We start from the raw sequence: 23,812 nt of genomic DNA on the forward strand, positions 1-23,812 counted from the left end.
GGTTGACTGTCAGTTTATTCACCCACCATCAGTAATCTCAATAGAATGGAAGTGTCATAGAATTTGTCTACTTTCTTCACCACTATCTTCTCAAGGTCCATAACCCTTCCCAGAGCATAGTGGGAAGCTGACAAGTGTTTGTGGGTTGAACAAATAATTCCAAAAGGCCATCAGTAAGAAAGTGGCTTAGAGTCCAGGGTGGTTGCCCAAAGGGCAGGAATGCACACTTTTTTAAATTAATTTTTATTGTGGCCAAAGTGAATTATAAATATTTCACAGTAATATTCAAGGTTCATAGTGACAATGAATAAGGGCATTCCCACCTCAGTTTATGAGGCTGAACAAGATGATTCATTCAATGTGGTTCTGTTGGAGATATAGAAAAAGGAAATGGTGGGGCTGGAGAGATAGCATGGAGGTAAGGAGTTTGCCTTTCATGCAGAAGGTCATTGGTTCGAATCCTGGCATCTCATATGGTCCCCTGAGCCTGCCAGGAGTGATTTCTGAGTGTGGAGCCAGGAGTAACCCCTGAGTGTGATCCAAAAACCACAAAAAGGAAATGGAAAAGAAGAAGGAAGGAATGCACACTTTTTAAGGGACCCATGGGCTCATTCCCCAATACTTCATGTTCCCCAGTAACTGATATATCCAGTGCATCATACTGTTCATAAGCAACACCAGGACTGACTCCCAAGCACTTATTCCTAATCAGAAATAAGCCTGAATGATATAGGGTGAAATAAAAAAAATAGCCTAACCTATTCCGTTTAATGTTGTGAAGCCATTACACTTATTTTTAAAGTATATACGATGGATGGGATGGACAGATAAAGAAATAAATCAGGACTCTGCTGTGTCTCTGGAACATGGCAGACATCTTGGGCCTTCTCTGTGCTTGCTTCAGCCTGGAAACTTTGGTCCTCTCTGGCATTCTTCCCTGAGGACTCGCCTTCTCCTGAAGTGAGTCTTCCCCGCTCAGAGACTGTGGAACTAGCTGATTCTTCTGTGTCTCTGGAGCACAGCAGACATTTTGGGCCTTCTCTCTGCTTGCTTTGGCCTGGGAACTTTGATCCTCTCCAGCATCCTTCCCTGAGGAACAGCCTTCTCCTGAGCTGAGTCATCCTGCTCACAAAGGGTGGAGCCACTACACCTAGCTGATGAATACCACCACAATATGTAGAAAAATCCACAATACAAGCGTGACAATGGGGAAACAACGCAGGTCAACATCAGGCATAGAGAATGAAGGTGGCAACTCTGATATCTCGAAAATGGCCAACCACCTAGTTAGTCTCTTAGATATGAAGTTTAGAGAAGATATACGGACAATGGTCACAGAACTCAAAGAAAGCATAGATTGAGTTGAACAGAACACTAATAAGAATCAAGAGAATATAAAGGTAGAAATCAAAAACCTCCAAACTGAAATAACAGGTCTGAAAAACTCAGTAGATGAATTGAAAACCTCAATGGAAAGTCTCTCCAATAGGGTAACAGCAGCTGAGGATAGAATTAGTGAGCTGGAAGATGAGATGCATAACAACTCCATACAGCAGAAGAGATTGGAAAAAAGCCTTAAAGCGAATGATCTGACAATGGAAAAATTACTCAAAGAATGTGAACTGATGAAAATAGAAGTCTTTGATAAGCCCAAGAGAAACAACAAGGACATCATTACAGAGAAACTCCCAGAGCTAAAGACTGCATGCAACCAAATCCTACATACTTAAAGAGTACCAGCTAAAAGAGACCCAAGGAAAAGCACCCCAAGACACATCCTAGTCACAATGACAAATCCCACAGATAGGTATTTTATACTAAAACCAGCAAGATCAAAAAGGGAAATTACATTCAAGGGAGCATCCTTGAGATTCACAACAGACCTGCCACAAAAAACCCCTCAAGGCCAGAAGGCAGTGATGGGACATAATGACAAAACTCAATGAAATAAATGCTTCACCTAGAATAGTGCACCCAGCCAGACTCACTTGCAGGCTTGAAGGAAGTATACATAGCTTCATGGATAAACAACAACTCAGAAACTTTGCAGACTCAAAACCAACCTTAAAGGAAAAACTGAAAGGTCTACTTCAAGACAGGACTGACCAACAGACACACAGAGATGGCATTAAATCCAAACCTCAACAGTAAAACACTGTCTCAAGTCAACAGACTTCTCTTTACATTCCCATTTCCTTACCAACAACATCTACCCTTTACTCTGAGAATATTCCAATCCTTTGAGACACACATTTATCATCATTATTATTCTGATTATCCTGGATTTATTTCCTTCCCCATTTTAACTAAATTTTTAAAATTCTTTTTTTTGGGGGGGTCACACCTGGCAGCGCTCAGGGGTCACTCCTGGCTCTACGCTCAGAAATTGCTCCTGGCAGGCTCGGGGGACCATATATGATGAACCATATGGATTAGAACCACCGTCCTTCTGCATGCAAGGCAAAAGCCCTACCTCTATGCTATCTCTCCAGCCCTAAATTTTTTTGGCCACACCCGTTGATGTTCAAGAGTAATCTTGGCTATATGCTCAGAAATTGCTCCTGGTTTGGGAAGCCATATGGGACGCCGGGGGAATCTAACCGTGGTTTGTCCTAGGCTAGAGTTTGCAAGGCAGACGCCTTACCTCTAGTACCACCACGCCAGCTCCCGGCCCTAACATTTTTAAAATTATGAGTGTCCTTGAGTGTCTTAATGTCTGGTACTTTTACTTATTTGCCCACCCCTAGAAATTTCGGTTCAATCCAGCCTCCCACCTCCTCTCCTTTTCTCCCATGCATTGCCTTCTAAGTGCTAGTGGTTCCAAAACCACTGAAGCCTCATTCCCAGTTTCAGCTGCTCCTAAATATAGCTGCCTTTCTTAATCCCCTCTGTGACACTGAGACATCTAGCACTCCTCTTGAACACCCTACCACACCTCTTCTCTCCTTGCAGCAGATGGTCTGCTTTTTTACTTCATGGACAATATGAACACTCTCATGGATGAATTTAATATCTTCCTGCCTACAATTCTATATGCATCTGTTCATATTTGCCTCCCTCTTTTCTGGCTTGTTCCATCTAATAAAATCCTTTTAACTTGATCTAAATTCTATCCAGAGTTAAACCCTTTGGTCAAGGCAACTCTATTTCTTAGACAAATATTTGTTATGCACCTATAACAAACTGGGAGATCGGGATATAGTGACAAATAGAAGTTAGCAGCAATGAATGCCTACTGACTTTGGCATAGCTTTCCCTGAATTCATAATTTCCTTTTATGTATTGGGTGAATAGTTTCTCCCATTCTGTGAGTGGCTTTTGTATCCTAGGCACTATTTCCTTTGAGGTGCAGACATTTCTCAGCTAAATATAGTCCCATCAGTTTATCTTTGCCACCACTTGTTTGGAGAGTGCTGTTTCCTCTTTGAAGATGCCTTTAGTCTCAATGTTATGGAATGTTTTACCTACATGTTGTTCTGTATACCTTATGGTTTTGGGTATGATATCAAGGTCATTAATCCATTTGGATTTGACCTTTGTGCATGGTGTTAGATGGAGGCCTGAGTTTGCTTTTTTTGAATGTGACTGACCAATTGTGCCAACACCACTTGTTGAAGAAGCTTTCCTTGCTCCATTTTGCATTTCTTGTCCATTTGTAAAAAAAATTATTCACCCAACACACATCGATAAAGGGCTAATATCAAAAATATACAAGGTACTGACAAAACTTTATAAGAAAAACAATCTAATCCCATCAAAAATGGGAAGAAAAAATGAAAAGACAATTTCTCAAAGAAAAAATACAAATGGCCAAAGGGCACATGAAAAAATGTTCCACATCACTAATTATCAGGGAGATGCAAATTAAAACAGCAATAAGGCACCATCTCACACCAGAGAGACTGGCACACATCACAAAGAACAAGAACAATTAGTGCTGGTGGGGATGTGGAGAGAAAGGAACTCTGATTTGCTGCTGGTGGGAATGCCATCTAGTCCAGTTCTTAAGGAAAACAATATGGAGATTCCTCAAAAACCTAGAAATTGAGCTCCCATATGATCCAGCTCGACCACTCTTAGGGATAGAACCTAGGAACACAAAATACAATTCAAAAATCCCTTCCTCACACCTATATTCATTGCAGTGCTGTTTACAATTGACAGACTCTGGAAACAACCGAGATGCCCTTCAACAGATGAATGGCTAAAGAAACTGTACATATACACAATGGAATATTATGCAGCTGTCAGAAGAGATGAAGTCATGACATTTTCCTGGATATGGATATATATGGAATCTATTATGCTGAGTGAAATAGGTCAGAGGGAGAGAGATAGACACAGAATAGTCTCACTCATCTTTGGGTTTTAAGGAAAATAAAAGGCAGTATTGTAATAATGCCCAGAGACAATAGAGATGAGGGCTGGAAGAACTGGCTCATGATATGAAGCTTGCCTTAAAGAGTGGTGAATACAGTTAGAGAAATAACTATACTGACAACTATGGTGACAATGTCAATGAGTGAGAGAAGTAGAATGCCTGTCATAGGCGGGGGTGGGAGGAGGAAAATTGGGGTCATTGGTTTTGGGAATGTTGCACTAGTGAAGGGGGGTGTCCTTTATATGACTGAAACCCAACTACAATAATGTCTGTAACCAAGGTACTTAAATAAAGATATTATTAAAAATTCTTTTATGTACTTGGTTAAAGAGGGAATTGCCATGTTACTCTTTGGTCAATCCGCATGGAGCCCCTAAACCAAGCTTGATGATCAACTCTGTTCCTGTAAATATGGGATTGAGAAAGAAAAAATTTGCCTGTAATAGGTGACTTGGAAGCCATGACATTCATTTTCTACCACTAGAATTAGGAAACACAGGGAACCATTCTAATGCAGGATATGAGGCAAAGGCAGATTCAGAGAGATGTGGAGGGAAAAAAAAAACTCTAAAAGAAATTTTTCTGTGTTCTTTTCTTCTTATAGGCACCACATCCAGTTGGTGCTCAGGAGTGCCCAGGACTACTTCCATGGGTACAGGAGAGTATAATGTTCAGAATCATAATGTACCAGGGATGAAGTTCAGGATTCCACATATGCTAGGTATGTGCTCTGCCATTTGAGCTGTAGTTCCTGGGATTACTAATGTGCTACAGTCACTAGATTCATTCTGGAGCTCCAGTAACATTTTTTTTTATTTTTGTTTGCCTTACTCCCCCATCTTTTGGAAGGGAATCACACCCAGCTGTACTCAGTAATAACTCCTGGTTATACACTTGGGCATTACTCCTGGAGGGCTGGGACTAAATAGGATGCCAGGGATTGAACAGAGGCCAGCCTGGGCAAGGCAAGTACCCTATCCACTAAACCATCTCTCTAACATTTCTCAATACAGTATTTTGGGTTAGGTTTCTTTTGTTTGCAAGCTAAAAGATCCTGTCATTCTTGCTAAAACATTGGATCATCTCCTTTGTGCTAGGTTTTTTTTTTAAACCCAACCATATGCCTTTGTGAGGATAGAAATTTTTTTAAATAATGATTTTTATTTTTACCAAAGTGGATTACATATCTTTCACAGTAATATTTTAGGTACGTATTGAATTGGATCAGGGGAATTTCCACCACCAAAGTTGTCCTCCCTCTACCCTTGTTCCTAGCTTGCATCCCATGTTCTTCTCCCTTTAACCCCAGGGATGCTTGTATAAGTGGTCCCCTCTGTGTCTATCTTGTTGTAGATAGGGTATTGATACTGTTGTCATTGGATTGGGTTTGGTATTTAAGTCTGATCATTTTTATTACTACTTAGTGATCATACAACTGTTTGGTCCTGGTGCCCTCCATTGTTTCCCCCTCAAATTGAAAGGCGGAACAAGTTGGTTCAAGTTATGTGGTTCTGTTTGAGGAGAAGAAAAAAAAAATAAAATGGGGGTAAGAATCAAACAAGCAAAGAATGGGTGGAGTCCTTCTAGAGGCTATAAATATTAATTTGAGAGAAGAAAAGCAAAAAGGAAAGAAACACATCAGTGGGTGCTGGAGAGATAGCATGGAGGTAAGGCATTTGCCCCGAATGCAGAAGGACAGTGGCTCAAATCCCGGCATTCCACATGGTCCCCCTCAGGATTGACCTCTGAGCATAGAGCCAGGAGTAACCCCTGAGCACTGCCGAGTGTGACTCAAAAACAAAAATACAAACAAACAAACAAAACAAAACAAAAAAGAAACACATCAAGAATACAAAAAGGAAAATAAAACAAAAAAAAATCCAAAAACACACCCACAGCAATAAAGACAGGATAGAATTTTAAAGGCCTAGATAGCAAACATCAGGATGTTGCCTCTTATTTTCAGTCTTCATTAAGGTGTTTCAAGAACAGAAATTGCTTAAATACAGCTGAAAGCTGGTTGGAAACCACAGAGGCAGGGTGTAACTCCTCTGTGAAGTCCTTTTTGCCTGTTGCCAGTTTCTTCAAACTTCTGAGGTCAGATAATCATGGGCCTTGCTGAATTACAGCTGCCAAATTATCTACTATACTGTCTCTAAAGCTATCAATTATCCCCTATCCTTCTTGAATATTCAACACTTTCCTGGATGTAAGCCCCTTATATCAGCATTTCAGTCCAGTCCTTTCTGGATGGGATCTAAATAAATTTCCCAAATCTTTCTCCTGATGACATGTAAAAGAAGTTGTTTATACTCAGTGACTATCACTGCAATCTCGTGACCTTACTCTGTGCTGTAATTGCTTTCACTAAGTCTGTCCATGACTACCTTATCAGTAAATTCAATAAAGGTATTTTTTAGGTCTTACCTTACTTGGCCTCTCAAGAGCACGCTATTGACCATTCCTGCATTCCTGAAACATTTTCTTTCCTTAATTTCTATGATAGCACAAGCGTCTTATTTTTAACATGTTCGCTTGCTTCTTTAATTTTTTTTTTATTTCCTGCACCTTAAACATGTTTCTTGAGTTTAAGCTTCAATTCTCCATTTTAGTTTCTTTTTTTGGGGGGTGGGGGTGGAGGGAGTTGGGTCACACCAAGCAGTACTCAGTGTTTTCTCCTGGCTCTGCATATAAGGATAACTCCTGGCAGGCTTAGGGAATCTTAAGGGGTGCAGGGGAGTTCAAATGGTCTGCAGGAAAAATGCCTACCTACCCCAGCTACCCTACTATTGCTCAGGTTCCCCCTTAAGCACTAACCCGTAGGAGTCAATTTCCAGTTTGACTATTACCATATACACCCAAATATAAGGGCCAAATTTTTGTGCCTCCTCCCAGTGTCTTTGATCCCACCCCATAATAATGGCCTCTCAGTAAAATGAATTCCTTCCAAGATTCTTTCTTAATTACTTTAAACAAAAAAAATGATTTTTGAGAAAAAATACATTAGAATGAAATTCTCTTGTTCAATATTCATATGGCAGTAACCTAACAAAAATGGTAAGAAAGGAAACAAAAATTTAACAAATGTTTAGAAATTATTTCAAGGAAAATAGCCTCATATTTGCAAGTGTTGGATGCCTTTGTAAACAAGTCATTAAAATTCACTATGAAAGGCAATATGATAAGTGAATATGATTATGACATGAGAACTGTGGCTTTGAGCAAAAGTCCCCAAAAGTAACAATATTATATACAGAATCAGAAGTAAAGCTGAAACAGAAGTAAACATGAGGTGTCACAGAGCAAGCTATCAGAAATTCAAAAATTTGATTCTGTGATGATTAAAACACTGTGAAGAGCTTCAATAAAATTTCCTTGATGCTTTATACTATCTATAATTTAAAATATGTAAATATAATTAAATTATACATCAATTATTATAAGTGGCCCTCTAACTGTTTTATCTCAATCTCTAAATGTTTATCTATTCAAGTTGGCTACCAAGTTTTACCAGGGGGTGGATTCTAATTGGGAAAATGAGACTCACCCCACATTTAGAAGCACCATCTATTGGGGCATATATGGTATATACTGATGACTCATGTTTGTATTGCTGTTCTCTTGGCTAAACTTTATATTCAAATAACTACCAGCTCACTGATATTTCTACTCTGTTCCACAGACACTTTAAACTTGTCCAAAGTTAAATTCACATTGCCTCCCATCTGCTCGTCATTCTTGTTTGCAGAGCTCTCCACGAACGCTACTATTCTTATTCAGCTGTCCCAGCTGAAATCTGAGTCACTGACAACTTCTCTCTCCTACCCACCCTGTGGTTTCTATCTGTCACCTAAATCTCTCTTATCTCTTCACTTCTCTTTATTCTGCTTACTCCAGGCCACCATCCCCTCCCCAGACTGCAGTTAACAAAACCGGAGCTGGTTTTCTTAGCCCTGTCTCCTTCTAATTTACTCTCAAAGAAGAGCCCGGATGAACCTTGTAAAATGCAAATGTGATGTCAAATCTCAGTGTTTGGGGGAAGCTAACGCCTGCCTACTCATCTACAATTTAGAGACCCACGCTGCTTAGCTAACTCCCCATTCCTCCAGCCTCCTCTCCACTCCCACCCCCCTACCCCCACCAATACTGACAGATTAGATACTCTTACTGCCTTTTCCCACACTCCTTATCTTTTCTTACTGTAACATTCTTCACACTTTATTATAATTGTTTACCTTTCCTGCTCGACTGGAACCTTGGCTTTTTTGGCTCACCACTGCTTTTCCCTCAAGACCAAGCAGACTCTGAAACATAGTAAAGGCTTTCTAAATACTAAAGGAATCAATAACTTGATTATCCCAGGGCTCACCCGAAATCTTGCACATTGGGTCTCAACATTTGGTGTATTAAAACGTTGTTGAGCTAAAGATAGACGCAACGTGTCACAAGTGAAATTAATATTGCGTGGTCTTTGTCCTTAAGAAGCAGTTCTTCCTTAATTAGGCTTACTCCTTAGATGGCTTCTTAGAACAGGTGGTTTTTGAAAGAGAAAGGCTAAAATAAAAATTCATGTGTAGGGCCAAAGTGATAGCACAGCGGGAGGGCATTTGCCTTGCATGCTGCAGGCCCCGGACAGATCCGGGTTCTATACTGGCATCCCATATGGTCTCCTGAGCCTGCCAGGAGCAATTTCTGAGTGCAGAGGCAGAAGTAACCCACTGAGAACTGCTGGGTGTGGCTCTAATACCAAACCAAACCAAACCAAACCAACAAAATAAAACTGTTGTGTAGGAGAATATAAGGACAACATGAAAAAGGTGTGATCATTTATGTAAAAGAAAATGACCCTCTTACAATATAGGTAACTTCCAGTTAGACCTAGAAGTGTCATCTGTACAGAGTTTTATTTGTTGGAGGCTATTGTTCCTCTTATACAGAGAGATCAGCAGTGGATTCAACAGAATCTGACTACAGCTAGCAGTTAAACACTGAACTTTATTGACTCTCTAAAGTTGAAAACATCATCCTTTTACGATAGAGAAGAGGATTCTTACTAAGTTTTCTGTTTACAGGCCCTATTAATTTTTCATTTAATTTTTAAATCAAAGTACACTTAGAATAAATTTCACTAGAATACTGGGTTGTTATTTTTGGCTTGCACTATGATAATTTATACCAACATACAATGGTCAGTCTGTTTTCTTTGCTCTAAAAGTTCCTTTGTGCACTGTTCCTTGAACATGAACCTCAAGTTCTGATTTTATTTAGAGGAAAAAGTGTGAACTTCATGACCGGTTTACATCTTTGAATGGATGAATAGTTTAGACTAAACAAAATATGTTCATTAGGTGAATAAATATGGATGCACCTCTTGATTGAAATGGTTGTTAGGAGATGAAAATGAGAATGATACCTAAGAAAATCTCTTCTCAGGGCAGCCCTTCCGATACACACTAAACAATTAAAAGGACAATGAGTCCAGAAGATGCTTTTGAAAGTTTACAAACATAAAGGGTTTACACAAAAACAAGGTAATGGGTCACAATTCAAGGTGTGCCTGGGTTTCTTCATTACTGACTTTTCAATTAACATAGAATCTGCAACTGTTTTGGTTTTGGTTTAGGGGCTACACCCTACTTCTGCATTGAGAGATCTGGGGGACCAAATGAAGTGCCGGGATTAAACCCGGGATGTGCACATGCAAGGGAATCGCCCTGCCTACTGTTATCATTAGACCCAGATTCAGAAGTTAAAAGAAACTCTCTAGCACTAGTATTAAAAAAAATCTGTTAGTAGACCCGGAGAGATAGCACAGCGGTGTTTGCCTTGCAAGCAGCTGATCCAGGACCAAAGGTGGTTGGTTCGAATCCCGGTGTCCCATATGGTCCCCCGTGCCTGCCAGGAGCTATTTCTGAGCAGACAGCCAGGAGTAACCCCTGAGCACTACCAGGTGTGGCCCCCCCAAAAAAAATCTGTTAGTGAGTTGATTAAAATTTTGACTTAATCACAGTTCTAAGGATATGATTTAATTACTCCATTTTCTAAGAGGTATTTTAAACTTAAATTTGAAAATAAACAAAAATAAAAGAAAAATATTTGTTTTAGGGGCCACAGTCAGCTGTGCTCAAGGCATAATTACCCTTGCCTCTGTACTTAAGGATTATCATTCTTGATCCGGTTTGGGAGCATGTAAGTAAGATGTTGGGGATGTTTCCTGGGTTGACCACAAGCAAGGTTAGCATCCTACTCGCAGTATCATTACTGCAGCCCTATGGGTCTTAAATTTTTGAATTAATCTTGATGTACACAGAAGACCAATAGATGAGCAACCCAGTTCAGGGAAATCATGCTTGAAAATCAATCTGTTTATTAGCTATTTTAAAGTGAGAGATAAGGGCCCGGAGAGATAGCACAGCGGTGTTTGCCTTGCAAGCAGCCAATCCACGACCAAAGGTGGTTGGTTCGAATCCTGGTGTCCCACATGGTCCCCCGTGCCTGCCAGGAGCTATTTCTGAGCAGACAGCCAGGAGTAACCCCTGAGCAATGCTGGGTGTGGCCCAAAAACAAAAAAAACAAACAAAAAAAAAAGATGTAAAGTGAGAGATAAACATGAGCTTCATTTCAGAAGTCACCTGACAAAATTTGGATGTTACTCTGATGAAAATGTTCCATTTAGAAAAGATACCTGACAACTAGCCATTGTGCTGCGGCAACTGGTGTTTTTCGAAGTTTTCTCATTAGTTGTCTTCAGAATACTGAATAATGATGCGATTATTAAAGGTTAATTAAGCAAATACTTGTGAAGTAATTGGGAGGTAATGTATTTCTAATTTCACAGGCCAGTCAGGGATATTTAGGAAACATTTTTTGTTGGCTAACAACTCTCTTCAAAGGAAAGAGATTCAAATTGTTCCCTTCGTGCATTAACCACTAGCAGTTTGTGTTTGAAGACTCTCTTTAAGAGTCAATTGTTTCAGATAACTTGAGGGTTTTTAACTCCACGTTTTGCTGATCTAAGAGATTTTCCGAAGGAGAAGGCCCTCCTCCTTTCCCGACGCATTGCTTCTACGCCATATATTGCTTATTTTGACACTTGGGGATAAAGTATCTGAAGAAGCGACTAGAGAAGGCAAGGAGTGGGGGGAGTGAACAGCCTGCGAAAGAGCCATCTTCTCGTGGGAAGCAACTCATTCCAGTTATGGACTGCACAGAACAGTGAATAATAATAATAATAAAATAATAATAATAATAAATAAAAATCCAATTCACAGGAGCCACCCAACATGCCTCTCCAGTACCTAATTGTATAAAAGACCTTTCTTTAAACGAGTTTTCCCGGGGGAGGGGGGGTCCAGCTTGCCAAAAAAAAATAAAAAAAGAAAAAGGGTGGGCCAGGAATGAACAATGTGCTTGCTCTCAACTTAGAGGCCATAGACCCCTCCCTAAGCACCCACCAAGATATATATATATATATACATATACATAATATGTATATATATGATTTTTTGTAAAGCCAATATATATATATACATAATATGTATATATATAATTTTTGTAAAGCCGATATATATATATGTATATATAATTTTTTGTAAAGCCAATATATATACATAATATATATAATTTTTTGTAAAGCCAATATATATGTGTATATATAATTTTTTGTAAAGCCGATATATACATAATATGTATATATTATATAGTTTTTTGTAAAGCCGATATATATATACATAATATGTATATATATAATTTTGTAAAGCCAATATATATACATAATATGTATATATAATGTTTTTGTAAAGCCGATATAGATACATAATATATACATAATATATATATACACATAATATGTATATATATAATTTTTTGGTAAAGCCAATACTTCTTGGCACCCGCATTAAACTCATCAAAAGACGCGATTTCCATCCAGGTAGCAAAAACTGTGCCCGCGGAGGTCGGGGCGCCAAGATGTCAGTGACAGGCCGCTAGCTAGCTGAGGCCGGGCGAGCGGGCGGAGGAAGGGAACGCGGGGTCGGGCAGAGCCGCACCTTTGTCTGCGCCCAGAGTCCCGGGCCCGCGGGGCGGGGTGGGGAAGCCGCGTCCCGGGACTGGCCCGCGCGGGGCGGGTGGGCGAGGGCGGCCCGGACCTGGAAGCGGGAGGTCAGCGGCGGCACCGCGCCAGGTCCCAGCCAGGAGTCTCGCTATTGTTTGGTGCCGGCGCAGAACACGCACCGGCCCTCCGCGCACACCCCACAGAAAGGGAGACGGACGGAAGCCGAGGGGCTGCGTGGGGGCGAAGCGCGCGGCCTTCGGGTCTCCGCCGCCGGAGCGCAAGCGCGCGAGCGCGCAGGTGCGAGCCGGCGGAGGGAGACTCGAGGGGAGAAGCTCCAGCGTGGGGAGGGGGGGGGGAGAGAGAGCGGGGAGGCGATCCGCTTCTCCGGGGTTTCCCAGCGACTCCCGCAGCTCCGGGGCCGCGTGAGGGCCGCGCGAGGCGACGGCCGGGATTGGAGCCGGGTGGGTGGGGGCGGGGGCGGGGGCGCGAGCGAGGCAGGCCGGGCGCGCGCATGCGCATCCTTGCCTGGCTCGCTCGCTCGCTCCCTCCCCCGCCCCCGCCGCCCCGCCTCCCTCGCGCGGGTGTGCGGCGGCGGCGGCGCTGGCGGCGAGGCGGGTGGCGGCGCCTGGAACCTGGGGGAGCCCTCCCCACTTGCACACACGCACACACTCACACACACACGCACGCACGCTCTCTGCAGCCTCGGAATGCACTGACGGGAGCCCCCCCCCTTGTCCCTTCCTCGTCTCTCCTCTCCGCCCCCCCGATCTCCTTGCACAGGGAGGCGCCCCCCGTCCCCGCGCCCCGTGCACCGCCGGAGAGGCCCCGCGCGGGCCCGGGCTGGAGCTGGAGCCTCCCGGGGCCGCTGCAGCGCCGCCGGGGCAGCGCGTGCAAGGGCAGATCGGCGCGCAGGGGGCTCCCCGGGCCTCCCGGGGCCGAGATGGCGGCGGAGCGGGGTGCTCGGCGTCTCCCCGGCACGTCTTGCTGCTGGCTGCTGCTGCTGCTGCTGCTGATCCTGGGGCGCCGGGGTCTCTGCACCGCGGTGGCCAGGACGAGCTCCCCGCCGCAGTCCCCAGGTAAGCGGGGCGGGGGCGGGCTTTTTGTTGGTTTGTTTGTGCTTTTGCAAAAACAGAAACATGCATAACTTCGCGGCTTTCCCCAGCCCCTAATTGAACACACACACACGCACATTGGGCTCAGGGTCTCCCCCCCCCCCCACTCACCCAGAGAAAGGGGGATTTGTTTGCATGGGCCTGCTTGCTGAGAAGGATGTTCCAGCGTCGGGGAGAGGCGATTTTGGGGGACACTGGGGTTCCCTAGGGTCGCTTTGGATACCCAAAGGTTCAGCCCCCCACCCCCTTCGCCTCGCTCTCCTCCCTGCCTGCCCCCCAACCCCAGGCTCATCCCACTTGTAAGAGTGGGGACATTCCTGCTGGGGCTCCCTCTCCCGCGAGCACCAGTAGAGGCCACTACTACTACACACCTCATTCAATCCACAAGCCGGATTTCATGAATTAATGGGCAGGCCGAGGGAGAGCTGCAGAGGAGGGGGCCCTGTCTTCTGCATTCGCAGACCCAGGAATTTCTCTCCCTCCCCACCCCCGTTGATGTCCTGGACTTCTATTCCCTCCCTCACCTCGAGGGGACTCTCTGCAGGGATTGTAGCCCCCCACCCCACCCTCCGGGCAGCAGAAGAAGGGGATGCCAGAGGGGTTATAGTCCCCCCACTCCCCACACACACACCTCGCTGCCACCCGCCTTAACTTAATGACGAGGACGCCTGCGAGATGGGCTCTGAGTGATTTTTTTGTTTTTTAATCTGTGACTGTTGCTGTTGGGGAAGGCTGCTTTTCCTGGGATTACAACTATATTTACAGCCTGTTAACCCTTCTTAACCTAGGGGATTGTCTAAGCATCGCATTGATTACTTGTACCCCCTTTTCAGGTGGCAGTGTAGAAATATTTATCCTTAAGCCATATTGAGAGACAGACAGAGAGAAGAGAGACAGAGAAGAGAGAAGAATGGGAGAGAGGAGAGAGAGAGGAGAGCGAGAGGAGAGAGGAGAGAGAGGGAGAGAAAGAGAGGAGAGAGGAGAGGGAGAGAGAGAGAGAGGGAGGAGAGAGAGAGAGAGAGAGAGAGAGAGAGAGAGAGAGAGAGAGAGAGAGAGAGAGAGAGAGAGAGAGAGAGAGAGAGAGAGAGAGAGAGAGAGATCACATCAAGCCAAACCTACCTGAAAGGCGTTGCTGGCACGTTAGCAGTGGAAGGAGAAATTAACTTGCAATCTTGTTTGCTAAAGGTGGTATGTCAGAAAACTTAGCAAAACTTTCACCTACTTGTGGTCAGATTTGAAAGTTCTCTGATCAGGCACTGAAACAGAGATTCTAAATCACTAAGCCACTGTTTTTTCTCCACCCCCCCCCCCCAATAGTCCTATGAGATATTTGAAAGCTCGCCACAAGAGAAAGAGAGAGAGAGAGAGAGAGAGAGAGAGAGAGAGAGAGAGAGAGAGAGAGAGAGAGAGAGAGAGAGAGAGAGAGAGAGAGAGATCAGATCAGTCTGTGTGTGTGTGTGTGTGTAGTGTAGTGTAGTATTGCGTAGTGTAACTTCTGGGCTTTGCCTGTGTCAAAAACTTTGCAACTTATGGTATCCTCCAAACAGTCTTTGCATACTCGTGTTTTCAGTACCAGATTCTCACTTCTATTCTCAGCCGGCACAGAGAATACACAATCTCATCCAGGCCGTTCTGTTATTGTGAATGGGCAAGAAAGATATCTTGGAAGACTAGCTATCCTTGTTCTTACTTGATTTTTTTTTTTTTTTTTGCCTGTCAAGTTTTAGTTGTATTTTATGTTTTAGGTAATTGGTGGAGTTACTGTTTACAATTTACCTGTAACTTTGTAAGTTTAGAGGGAAAAAAATCTACTAGTAATAATTCACTGTCCCCGGACAGTGATGGCAACTCCTATTTTCTTGTCATTAAACTGATGGACTTTGATTTTGTGCTGGCCAGGAGGCAAAGCATTTCTCAAATAGACCCTCTGTCTTCATGGAGTGTACAGTCTGCAGGTGTGTGGATAAGGATAGCCATTCAGGGGTTAATTACTGAATTGAGTGATTTTGATAGACTCCACAAAGGAGAAGAGGTTTTGGGAAGGTGTCTACTGCAGGGACCCAGCCTTTTCTTTGTGAGGGTATTTTAGAATAAAATTGGAGGGTTAAGTAGAAGTGGAGGTGGGGAGGCACACATCTATTAATGGTTTCCGTTGGGTGTAGAACACAGATCTACTGAATCTACTTCGATTTTCTGAATCCACTTCAAGTACTTTCCACAGACCATCTGGTTCATTTTTAAAAGCAAAAGGAGTAACTGCAATATAGAGGGACTGGTCAGTTCTGTCATAAATTACAGAGAGATCAGGGAATTGAGAATTGAGTAAGTGACAACTGAAACAAGTTATCAGTGAGCCAGGTGTCGTTTGTCATGTCAGTGGTTTTAATTTTTTTTTTATTACTTTTGTGGGAGATCTTTGTACAAAAAAGACTTAAACCTTTTGCTAGGGGGTTGCAGTAAATAGGTGGTGGGGTGGCTGGAGACTTTTGACAGTAAAAGAAGAAAGCTAGGGGTGTGGTGTGGCAGAATAAATGGAATGTTCTTCCAACTTAAGGTAAATAGGAGAAGGTTCCAGGAAAGAAAAGGGAGAGGGACTGGTAATAGAACATGGTCAGCAGTAGTGGAAATGATTTGATTTTAGGAAGGAGAGAGCAGATTGCTAGAAATGATGAATGGGTACCTAAGAAAGCATGGCATATCTGAGCAGACTAGCACTGTCTTTAATCAAGCAAAGGAGGAGTTAAGAAATGTCGGGGTGTGGGACTCTGATGCAGAAATGGAGAAAGTGAGATAACTGGTTTTGTTTGTTTGTTCTGGCAGGGTGTAGGGGACCATATGTGGTGTCCTGTCAGGGATCTAACTAGATTAGCCTGGTGCAAGGCAAGAGCCCTATTCGCTGTACTAGAGCTGTGGCTGGAAAGTGAGATATATTTTGAAATTAACTTGAGTTTGAAACTAGCTTGAATTTGCCAGCTTTATGCTTTCTCCAGCAACTTTTTGCAGCATAAGAGCAGAATTAGCTAACCATCTTAAAATAGTATCGCTGATGAGTTTTGTGAAATATATATATATTTAAAATGTCCCTTAAAACTCCCAAAACTTTAATGATAATAATCTCATTATGTTTTTAAACATTAAATTATTATCGTTTTTAAAAATTAATTAAAGTTTTAATTGAATCACTGTGAAATACAAAGTTATTCATGATTGAGTTTCAGCCATAAATGTCCAACACCCATCTCTTTACCAGTGCACACTCCCGCCACCGATGTTCTCAGTTTCCCTCCCACTTTCTCTTCTCCCTCATGACAGACGTTTTTCTTAAGTGAAGTAAGTCAGAGGGAGAGAGATAGACACAGAATAGTCTCACTCATCTATAGGTTTTAAGAAAAATAAAAGACATTCTCGCAATAATTCTCAGAGACAAAAGAGAGGAGGGCTAGAAGTTCCAGCCCACTACATGAAGCTCACCACAAAGAGTGGTGAGTGCAGTTAGAGAAATAACTACACTGAGAACTATCATAACAAAGTGAAAGAATGCGGGAAGTAGAAAGCCAGTCTAGAGCAAAGGCAGGGTGGGGTGGGGAGGAAGGAGATTTGGGACATTGTGGATGGGAATGTTGCACTGGTGAAGGGGTGTGTGTGTGTTCTTTACATGACTGAAACACAACCACAATCATGTTTGTAATCAAGGTGTTTAAATAAAGATATTAAAAAATGTCATACTAGTTTTTTTAAGGTCAATCTTGTCCTAGAATTTATAGATGTGACATATAGCTTTTTTTTTCTTATTTAAGTTAAGAATTCTCTCATCAGCATCCTGAATAAGAAGGCTTTGTCAACCTGGATCATTTAGTGATGATGTGATTCATTACCTCACTAAATGTTGTGTTTTGGAATAACTTCTGCTATTAAGCTTGGCTTTACATAGCATGTGTTTTGGCATCATCCTATCGTTCTTCTGTTTGCTTTCTGGATTTTCTTTCACCCTCTCATTAAATATTGGTATCTAAAGTGGATCTCGTTCTGACTTAAGTTACTCTCTGTCAACTAATGACTCTCCTACTTCACACTCTTCAAGTGTCGCTCAGTGTCAGTGAAGGATACATGTGACACAAGAGCAAAGGAAAACTCATTACTCCTTTTCCCTTACCCCCTTTTCCAGACTATCACACAGCTAGCTGGTTCCTTGCCAGGGCTTTTCCACTGAGTGCTTGCATAGATTTGTCTTCTTGTATAACCTACCTTGCTTGGGCAGCACTGTCTGCCACTCATCAGCTGAGATCTAGAGCTTATCCTGGACTTGCTTCTTCCCCTCGTTCTCATAGCGCCTACTTCTGCTTGCATTTTTTACCTCCCAGATCTTGAATGGGAAGCTTTATTTATTTTTATTATTATCTCCACTAGATTAACATTGTTGCTTTCATACATAATGAATCTCTGTCCGCCCAACTCTTATCCTCAAGAACCCAGTCGCCCTACTAGAATAAGCCATTTTTTTTTCTGAGCATGCAATTCTGTCACTTACAGTCACTTATTAGAGCATCATAGCTTTGAGTATTAAGGCCCCAAACCACCATCTGGTGTGGAATTTTGATATTCTTTACCACTGGCCTTCTATTTAAAGCCCCAATACTTGGCACCCCTAATATATACTTTGTGTTTTGTCACTGGAGTCTCTGCTTTTCCACTTGACTTTCTTTGTTCATGCCACTTCCCACCTTCCCTGCTTCTAAAACCTCTTCAAATCTGTTGAGTGAAAATTTTCTCCTAGCACCTTCACCCTGAAAGAGAATTGAATTCATCATTCTCTTACATTTCCGTAGTTTTCTGTATCATTTTTCATCTTCTGTTACTTTCTTGTCTCTTCTGCGTAACGATTGAGATTTCTCTCACACAACTCTGAATAGCCATGTAGCACTGGCACTTTGTGCCAGAGCAGTAACCAGCAAAGGATTGCTGATTTATCTTTGCTTTCGTTTTTGTGATGATTCCTTTAGGTGTCTGGTGACAAAATGTGTCTGTGTGTGCTACTCTTCGTTCACTTCTCTTTTCGCAATTATTATTTTCAGTTACTCTTTACTTTGTTTTCCAACCTTGTTTGAATTTGGTTATCCTTCTGTGGGTATACCACAATTTTATTGTTTATGAATTTTATGATTTTTTTCCTTTGGGCCCACACCTGGCAATATTCAGTGGTTACTCCTGATTCTACACTCAGGAATTACTACTGGCAGGCTCAGGAGACCATCTGGGATACCAGGGATAGAACCCAGGTTGACCATGTACAAAGCCCACTGTCCTCTTTCTCCAGCCTAAAGTTTTGTCACCTTTGGAAAGATATGTGATAGTATTGAGTTGTCTACTAACAGAAACTATCAGCCTAACATGATGACATGTAAGATTTCTTAGATTTGGGGGCAGAAGCGATAGTAGGTTTGATCCCCAGCACCCCACATGGTCCCCCAAATTGCCAGAGTGATACTTGAGCATAAAGCCAGGAGTTAGCTCTGAGCCCGCTGGGTGTGACCCAAACCCCACCCCCCCCCCAAAATTCCTAGATTTCATACTCAGATCTGGCAAGAGGTGTGGTTATTCTTAGTAAACCAGGGGAAAATGAACATGTGATGTTGTAAAGTGAGAAAAGACATGCTAGGGAGGAAAAGGATTTGCTATATTATTCATAGTTCTATATAAGCACCTCCTTTTTGTTTGGATTTTGGGTACACCCAGTGACGCTCAGGTGTTACTCCTGGCTATGAGCTCAGAAATCATTCCTGGCTTTGGAGGACCATATGGGACGCCAGGGATTGAACCCAGGTCCATCCTGGGTCAGTTGAGTGCAAGGCAAATGAACTACCACTGCGTTATTGCTCCAGTCTCATAACCCCCCTCCTTTTTTTTTTTTATCTGCTGGGGGATGTATAATTATCAAGGCAGACAGAACTTGCTTGCCTGAACTGTTCAGAAAAATGAAATGCAATTTTTTTTATAAACTGTAAAGCGCTGTAGTTGTGTAGAATGATTTTAACATTTCTTTATGAACTTTGTTTATTAGCTATATCTGGCAGTGTTCAGGGGTTACTCCCATTTTTGAGTTCATTCCTGCTATTGTTCAGGGGACCTTGTGACACTGGGGATTGAGCCCTTTACATGAAAGCAACCTTTAAGCTATCTCTCCAGTTCTCTATATGAACTTTAAAAATACATAATTCAGTTGCATTTTTTTTTTTAGTAATACCCAGAAATGCATAAGGGTTACTCCTGGCAGTGCTTGGAGGACCACATAATAGAGATTGAACCTGGGCTGGACACATGCAAGGCCAAGCACCTTACATGTTGTATTTATCACTCCAGCCCATCAGCTACATTATTTTTTATGACATCTTTATTTAAACACCCGATTACAAACATGACTGTAGTTGGGTTTCAGTAACAAAAAGAATCCCCCACTTCAGCAGTGCAACATTTCCCAGAAAACCACCAATACCCCCCATCTCCCTTCACCCACTTCCTCTGCCTGTATTTGAGACAGGCATTCTACTTCTCGCACTTGTTAACATTGTCGTGGTGGTTGTTAGTGTATCATTTCTCTATCTGCACTCACCCCTCTTTGAGCTAAGTTTCAAATCGTGAGCCTGTTCTTCTGGCCCTCATCTCTTGGCATTATTACAATAACGTCTTTTATTTTTCTTAAAATCCACAGATAAGTGAGACTATTCTGTGTCTCTCTCCCTCTGACTTATTTCACTTAGCATAATAGTTTCCATGTCCATCCATGTGTAGGAAAATTTCATGACTTCATCTCTCCTGACAGCTGCATAGTATTCCATTATGTATATGTACCACAGTTTCTTTAGCCATTCATCTGTTGAAGGGCATCTTGGTTGTTTCCAGAGTCTGACTATTGTAAGTAGTGCTTCAATGAATATAAGTGTGAGGAAGGGATTTTTGTATTGCATTTTTCTGTTCCTAGGGTATATCCCTAGGAGTGGTAGAGCTGGATCATATGAAAGCTCATTTTCCAGTTTTTAGAGGAATCTCCATATTGTTTTCCATTAAGGGCTGGGCTAGACGGCATTTCCACCAGCAGTGAATGAGAGTTCCTTTCTCTCCACATCCCCGCCAGCACTAATTGTTCTTGTTCTTTGTGATGTATGCCAGTCTCTGTGGTGTGAGATGGTGCCTCACTGTTGTTTTGATTTGCATCTCCCTGATAATTAGTGATGTGGAACATTTTTTCATGTGCCTTTTGGTCATTTGAATTTCTTCTTTGAGAAATTGTCTGTTCATTTCTTCTCCCCATTTTCTGATGGGGTTAGATATTTTTTTCTTGTTAAGTTCTGTCAATAACTTGTACATCTTAGATATTAGCTCCTTGTCTGATGGGTATTGGGTCAATAGTTTCTTCCATTCTGTGGTTGGCTTTTGTATCCTAGCCACTATTTCCTTTGAGGTGCAGAAGCTTCTCAGCTTAATATAGTCCCATCTGTTTATCTCTGTTTCCACTTGTATGGAGAGTGCTGTTTCCGCCTTGAAGATGCCTTTACTTTCAGTGTCATGAAGTGTTTTACCTATGTGTTGTTCATTATACCTTATGGTTTCGGGTCTGATATCCAGGTCTTTAATCTATTTGGATTTGATCTCTGTGCTTGGTGTTAGATAGAGGTCTGAGTTCATTTTTTTTTTTTTTTGCAAGCAGCTGACCAGTTGCTCAACACCACTTGTTGAAGAGGCTTTCCTTGCTCCATTTTGCACTTTTTGCCCCTTTAACAAAGATTAATTGATTGTACGTCGATTGTACGTCTGGGGAACATTTTCTGAATACTCAAGTCTATTCTGTTGATCTGAGGGTCTGTTTTTATTCCAATACCATACAAGGCCAAGCACCTTGTTGTATTATCACTCCAGCCCCTCAATTATAGTATTTTGAAAACATTTTTTAATTGTTTTAATTATTATTTTGGCATGTGGGGGGTTCTTTATGATTTTTGTCTGATGATGAAAAAATATTGAGTAACATTATTAGCCATTAGCTAGTAACATTATTAGCTATTATTAATAGTCACACCTGAAGGTGCTCATGGCTTATTCTTGCCTCTGCACCCAGAGATTACTCTTGGCAGGTATCAGGGGATCATATGAGATGCCAGGGTTCCAACTCAGGTTGGCTTCATTCAAGGCAAGTGCCTTATTCCTGTTGCTCTGGTCCCCTTAAATCTGTTCTTTTAAAATACACATCCCACTGCTTTTGTTTTATGTGTTAATTGAAGAGTTTAGCTGCTTAATGAATAAGTAATACAAAGGTATTCTCTAAATTCATATTTCTCTAACTCTGAAATCTGTAAGATTGAGAAGTAGATTATATGTGCAAAATAGCATCAGGGCTAATTCGAAGAGATGAAGATTCAGTGATTAAGAAATTGGGTGATATTTTAAGTTACAACATTAAATATTAGGTGCTCACTCTTAGGCTTGAAAAGGTGAAAGAAAATTGATCTGGTTACAGATCTGGTTGAAATAAGCAGATTTTGAGTTCCTTTCTGATTTTTCCTGTGGGGAGTAGTTTAGTGCCTCCCAAGTAGTGTTCAGAGGGCCCAACTTCCACCTATCCCCCAGGGTTTTTTTAGTCAGTGTCCCCAAATTTAAGCTTATTGCTCTGGTGTTGTTCAGGCCCTGCTGTTTGTATTTACCCAGGCCACCCTGCTGGAACTTAGAGGACCTCTTGGGTTGCACCTGTCTATGTTCTGGGAACCAAGTAGTTTCTGGGATTTAATCTGGCTGGCTCCTTAATCTCTTTACTGTCTCTCTGGCCCTTGAGTCACCTTTTGAGTGCTTGGGTAAAACAAACAAACAAAAAACAAACAAAAAAAACGGGAGAGTGAGGACGAAGAGGAAAATAATGGTTATATATGTTGTATTTGCCTAAAATACTATTTTACTTCTGGTATAGGAGGAGTTAGCAGTTGAGAAGTCTCAAATTCAACTTGTATGTCTTATCCTATTTTTTTTATTTAAAAAAAAAAGGTGAGAAATAACCTCTTAAAAATGTTTATAGCAAAACAACGTTAAATTTAATTTTTCTGTCATTGGGTGGTTTATTTTCCCTTGTCGAGTAACATTGGTTTTCTCTTTACTGGTTTTCATCCCTGTATATGTTTTAGGAATAGTGGTTGACACCTCTTCAAATGCATGTACCACACACACCCTGCCTACCAGTTTTTCTATAGGTAATTTTGTTGTGGTAACATTCTCTGAGGACTACTTATGTACAAAGCTATATATTGTCGAGATACTAAGATGAAACTATGTTTTCTTTTTAATTCTTTTTTTCTTTGTGTTTATTTGATTCCTATTCAAGAGAATTACTTTATATATAGTCACAGAGTTAAAAAAATTAACATTTTCTTTTTCTTAATTGATAACATTTTTATTTAAGCATCTTGATTACAAATATGATTGTGATTAGGTTTCAGTCATGTAAAGAACACCCCCCCTTCACCAGTGCAACATTCCCACCACCAATGTCCCAAATCTCCCTCCATCCCACCCCATCCCCACCTGTACTCTAGACAGGCTTTCCAGTTCCCTCATTCATTCACATGGTTATGGTAGTTCTCAGTGTAGTTATTTCTGTAACTGCACTCACCACTCTTTGTGGTGAGCTTCATGAAGTGAGCTGGAAGTTCCAGCCCTCCTCTCATTGTCTCAGGATTGTTGCAAAAATGACTTTTATTTTTCTTAAAATCCATAGATGAGTGAGACTATTCTGCGTCTCTCTCTCTCTCTCTCTCTCCCTCTGACTTATTTCACTTCTTTTTAATTCTTAAGGAAAATTGGTTTGATTGCAAAGGTAAAACATAGCCTTAAATAATAGATGACTTAAAGGGAAGAAATGTCATAATTGTTGTAGGTAGAAAAATAGTAGTGATTTTTTTTTTTGGTGTGTTCCTGCTGATCAAGTAATGGTGCTGATTCCTCTTTTAGATTTGGTTCTATTTTATCTCTGAATTTAAGTGATAGTTGACCATAATCTTACCGAGTCAGTAGAATATAATTCTCTGAGCGGGATCTTTTCATTTCCTGTAAGTGAAATGATTACTGGAATGTTTGAATGGATGAGAATTGTTAATAATGGAGTTATCTGGGGTAGAGTTACTTCCACTTTTTCAGGAAATCCGGAGATTTGATTGTACTGGTTTCTCATCCGTTACCTTTTGTTGGTAATAGCCAGTAAAACTAATGGAAGAATCCAGAGCAGTTGAA

The 23,812-nt window shown here is 41.7% G+C and overlaps 1 protein-coding gene across 1 annotated transcript in view; it reads left to right on the forward strand.

Moving 5' to 3' along the window:
• The first annotated feature begins 13,313 nt into the window (after positions 1–13,313).
• The window catches only part of NEO1 (neogenin 1), a 198,761-nt gene continuing 188,262 nt past the window's right edge, over positions 13,314–23,812 (forward strand). The window contains 1 exon segment of the mRNA XM_049777588.1: positions 13,314–13,510. Within this exon segment, the coding sequence (XP_049633545.1) occupies positions 13,375–13,510 (136 nt within the window). The 5' untranslated portion in view covers positions 13,314–13,374.

Source organism: Suncus etruscus, chromosome 1, assembly GCF_024139225.1.
Source record: "Suncus etruscus isolate mSunEtr1 chromosome 1, mSunEtr1.pri.cur, whole genome shotgun sequence".
NCBI lineage: Eukaryota > Metazoa > Chordata > Mammalia > Eulipotyphla > Soricidae > Suncus > Suncus etruscus.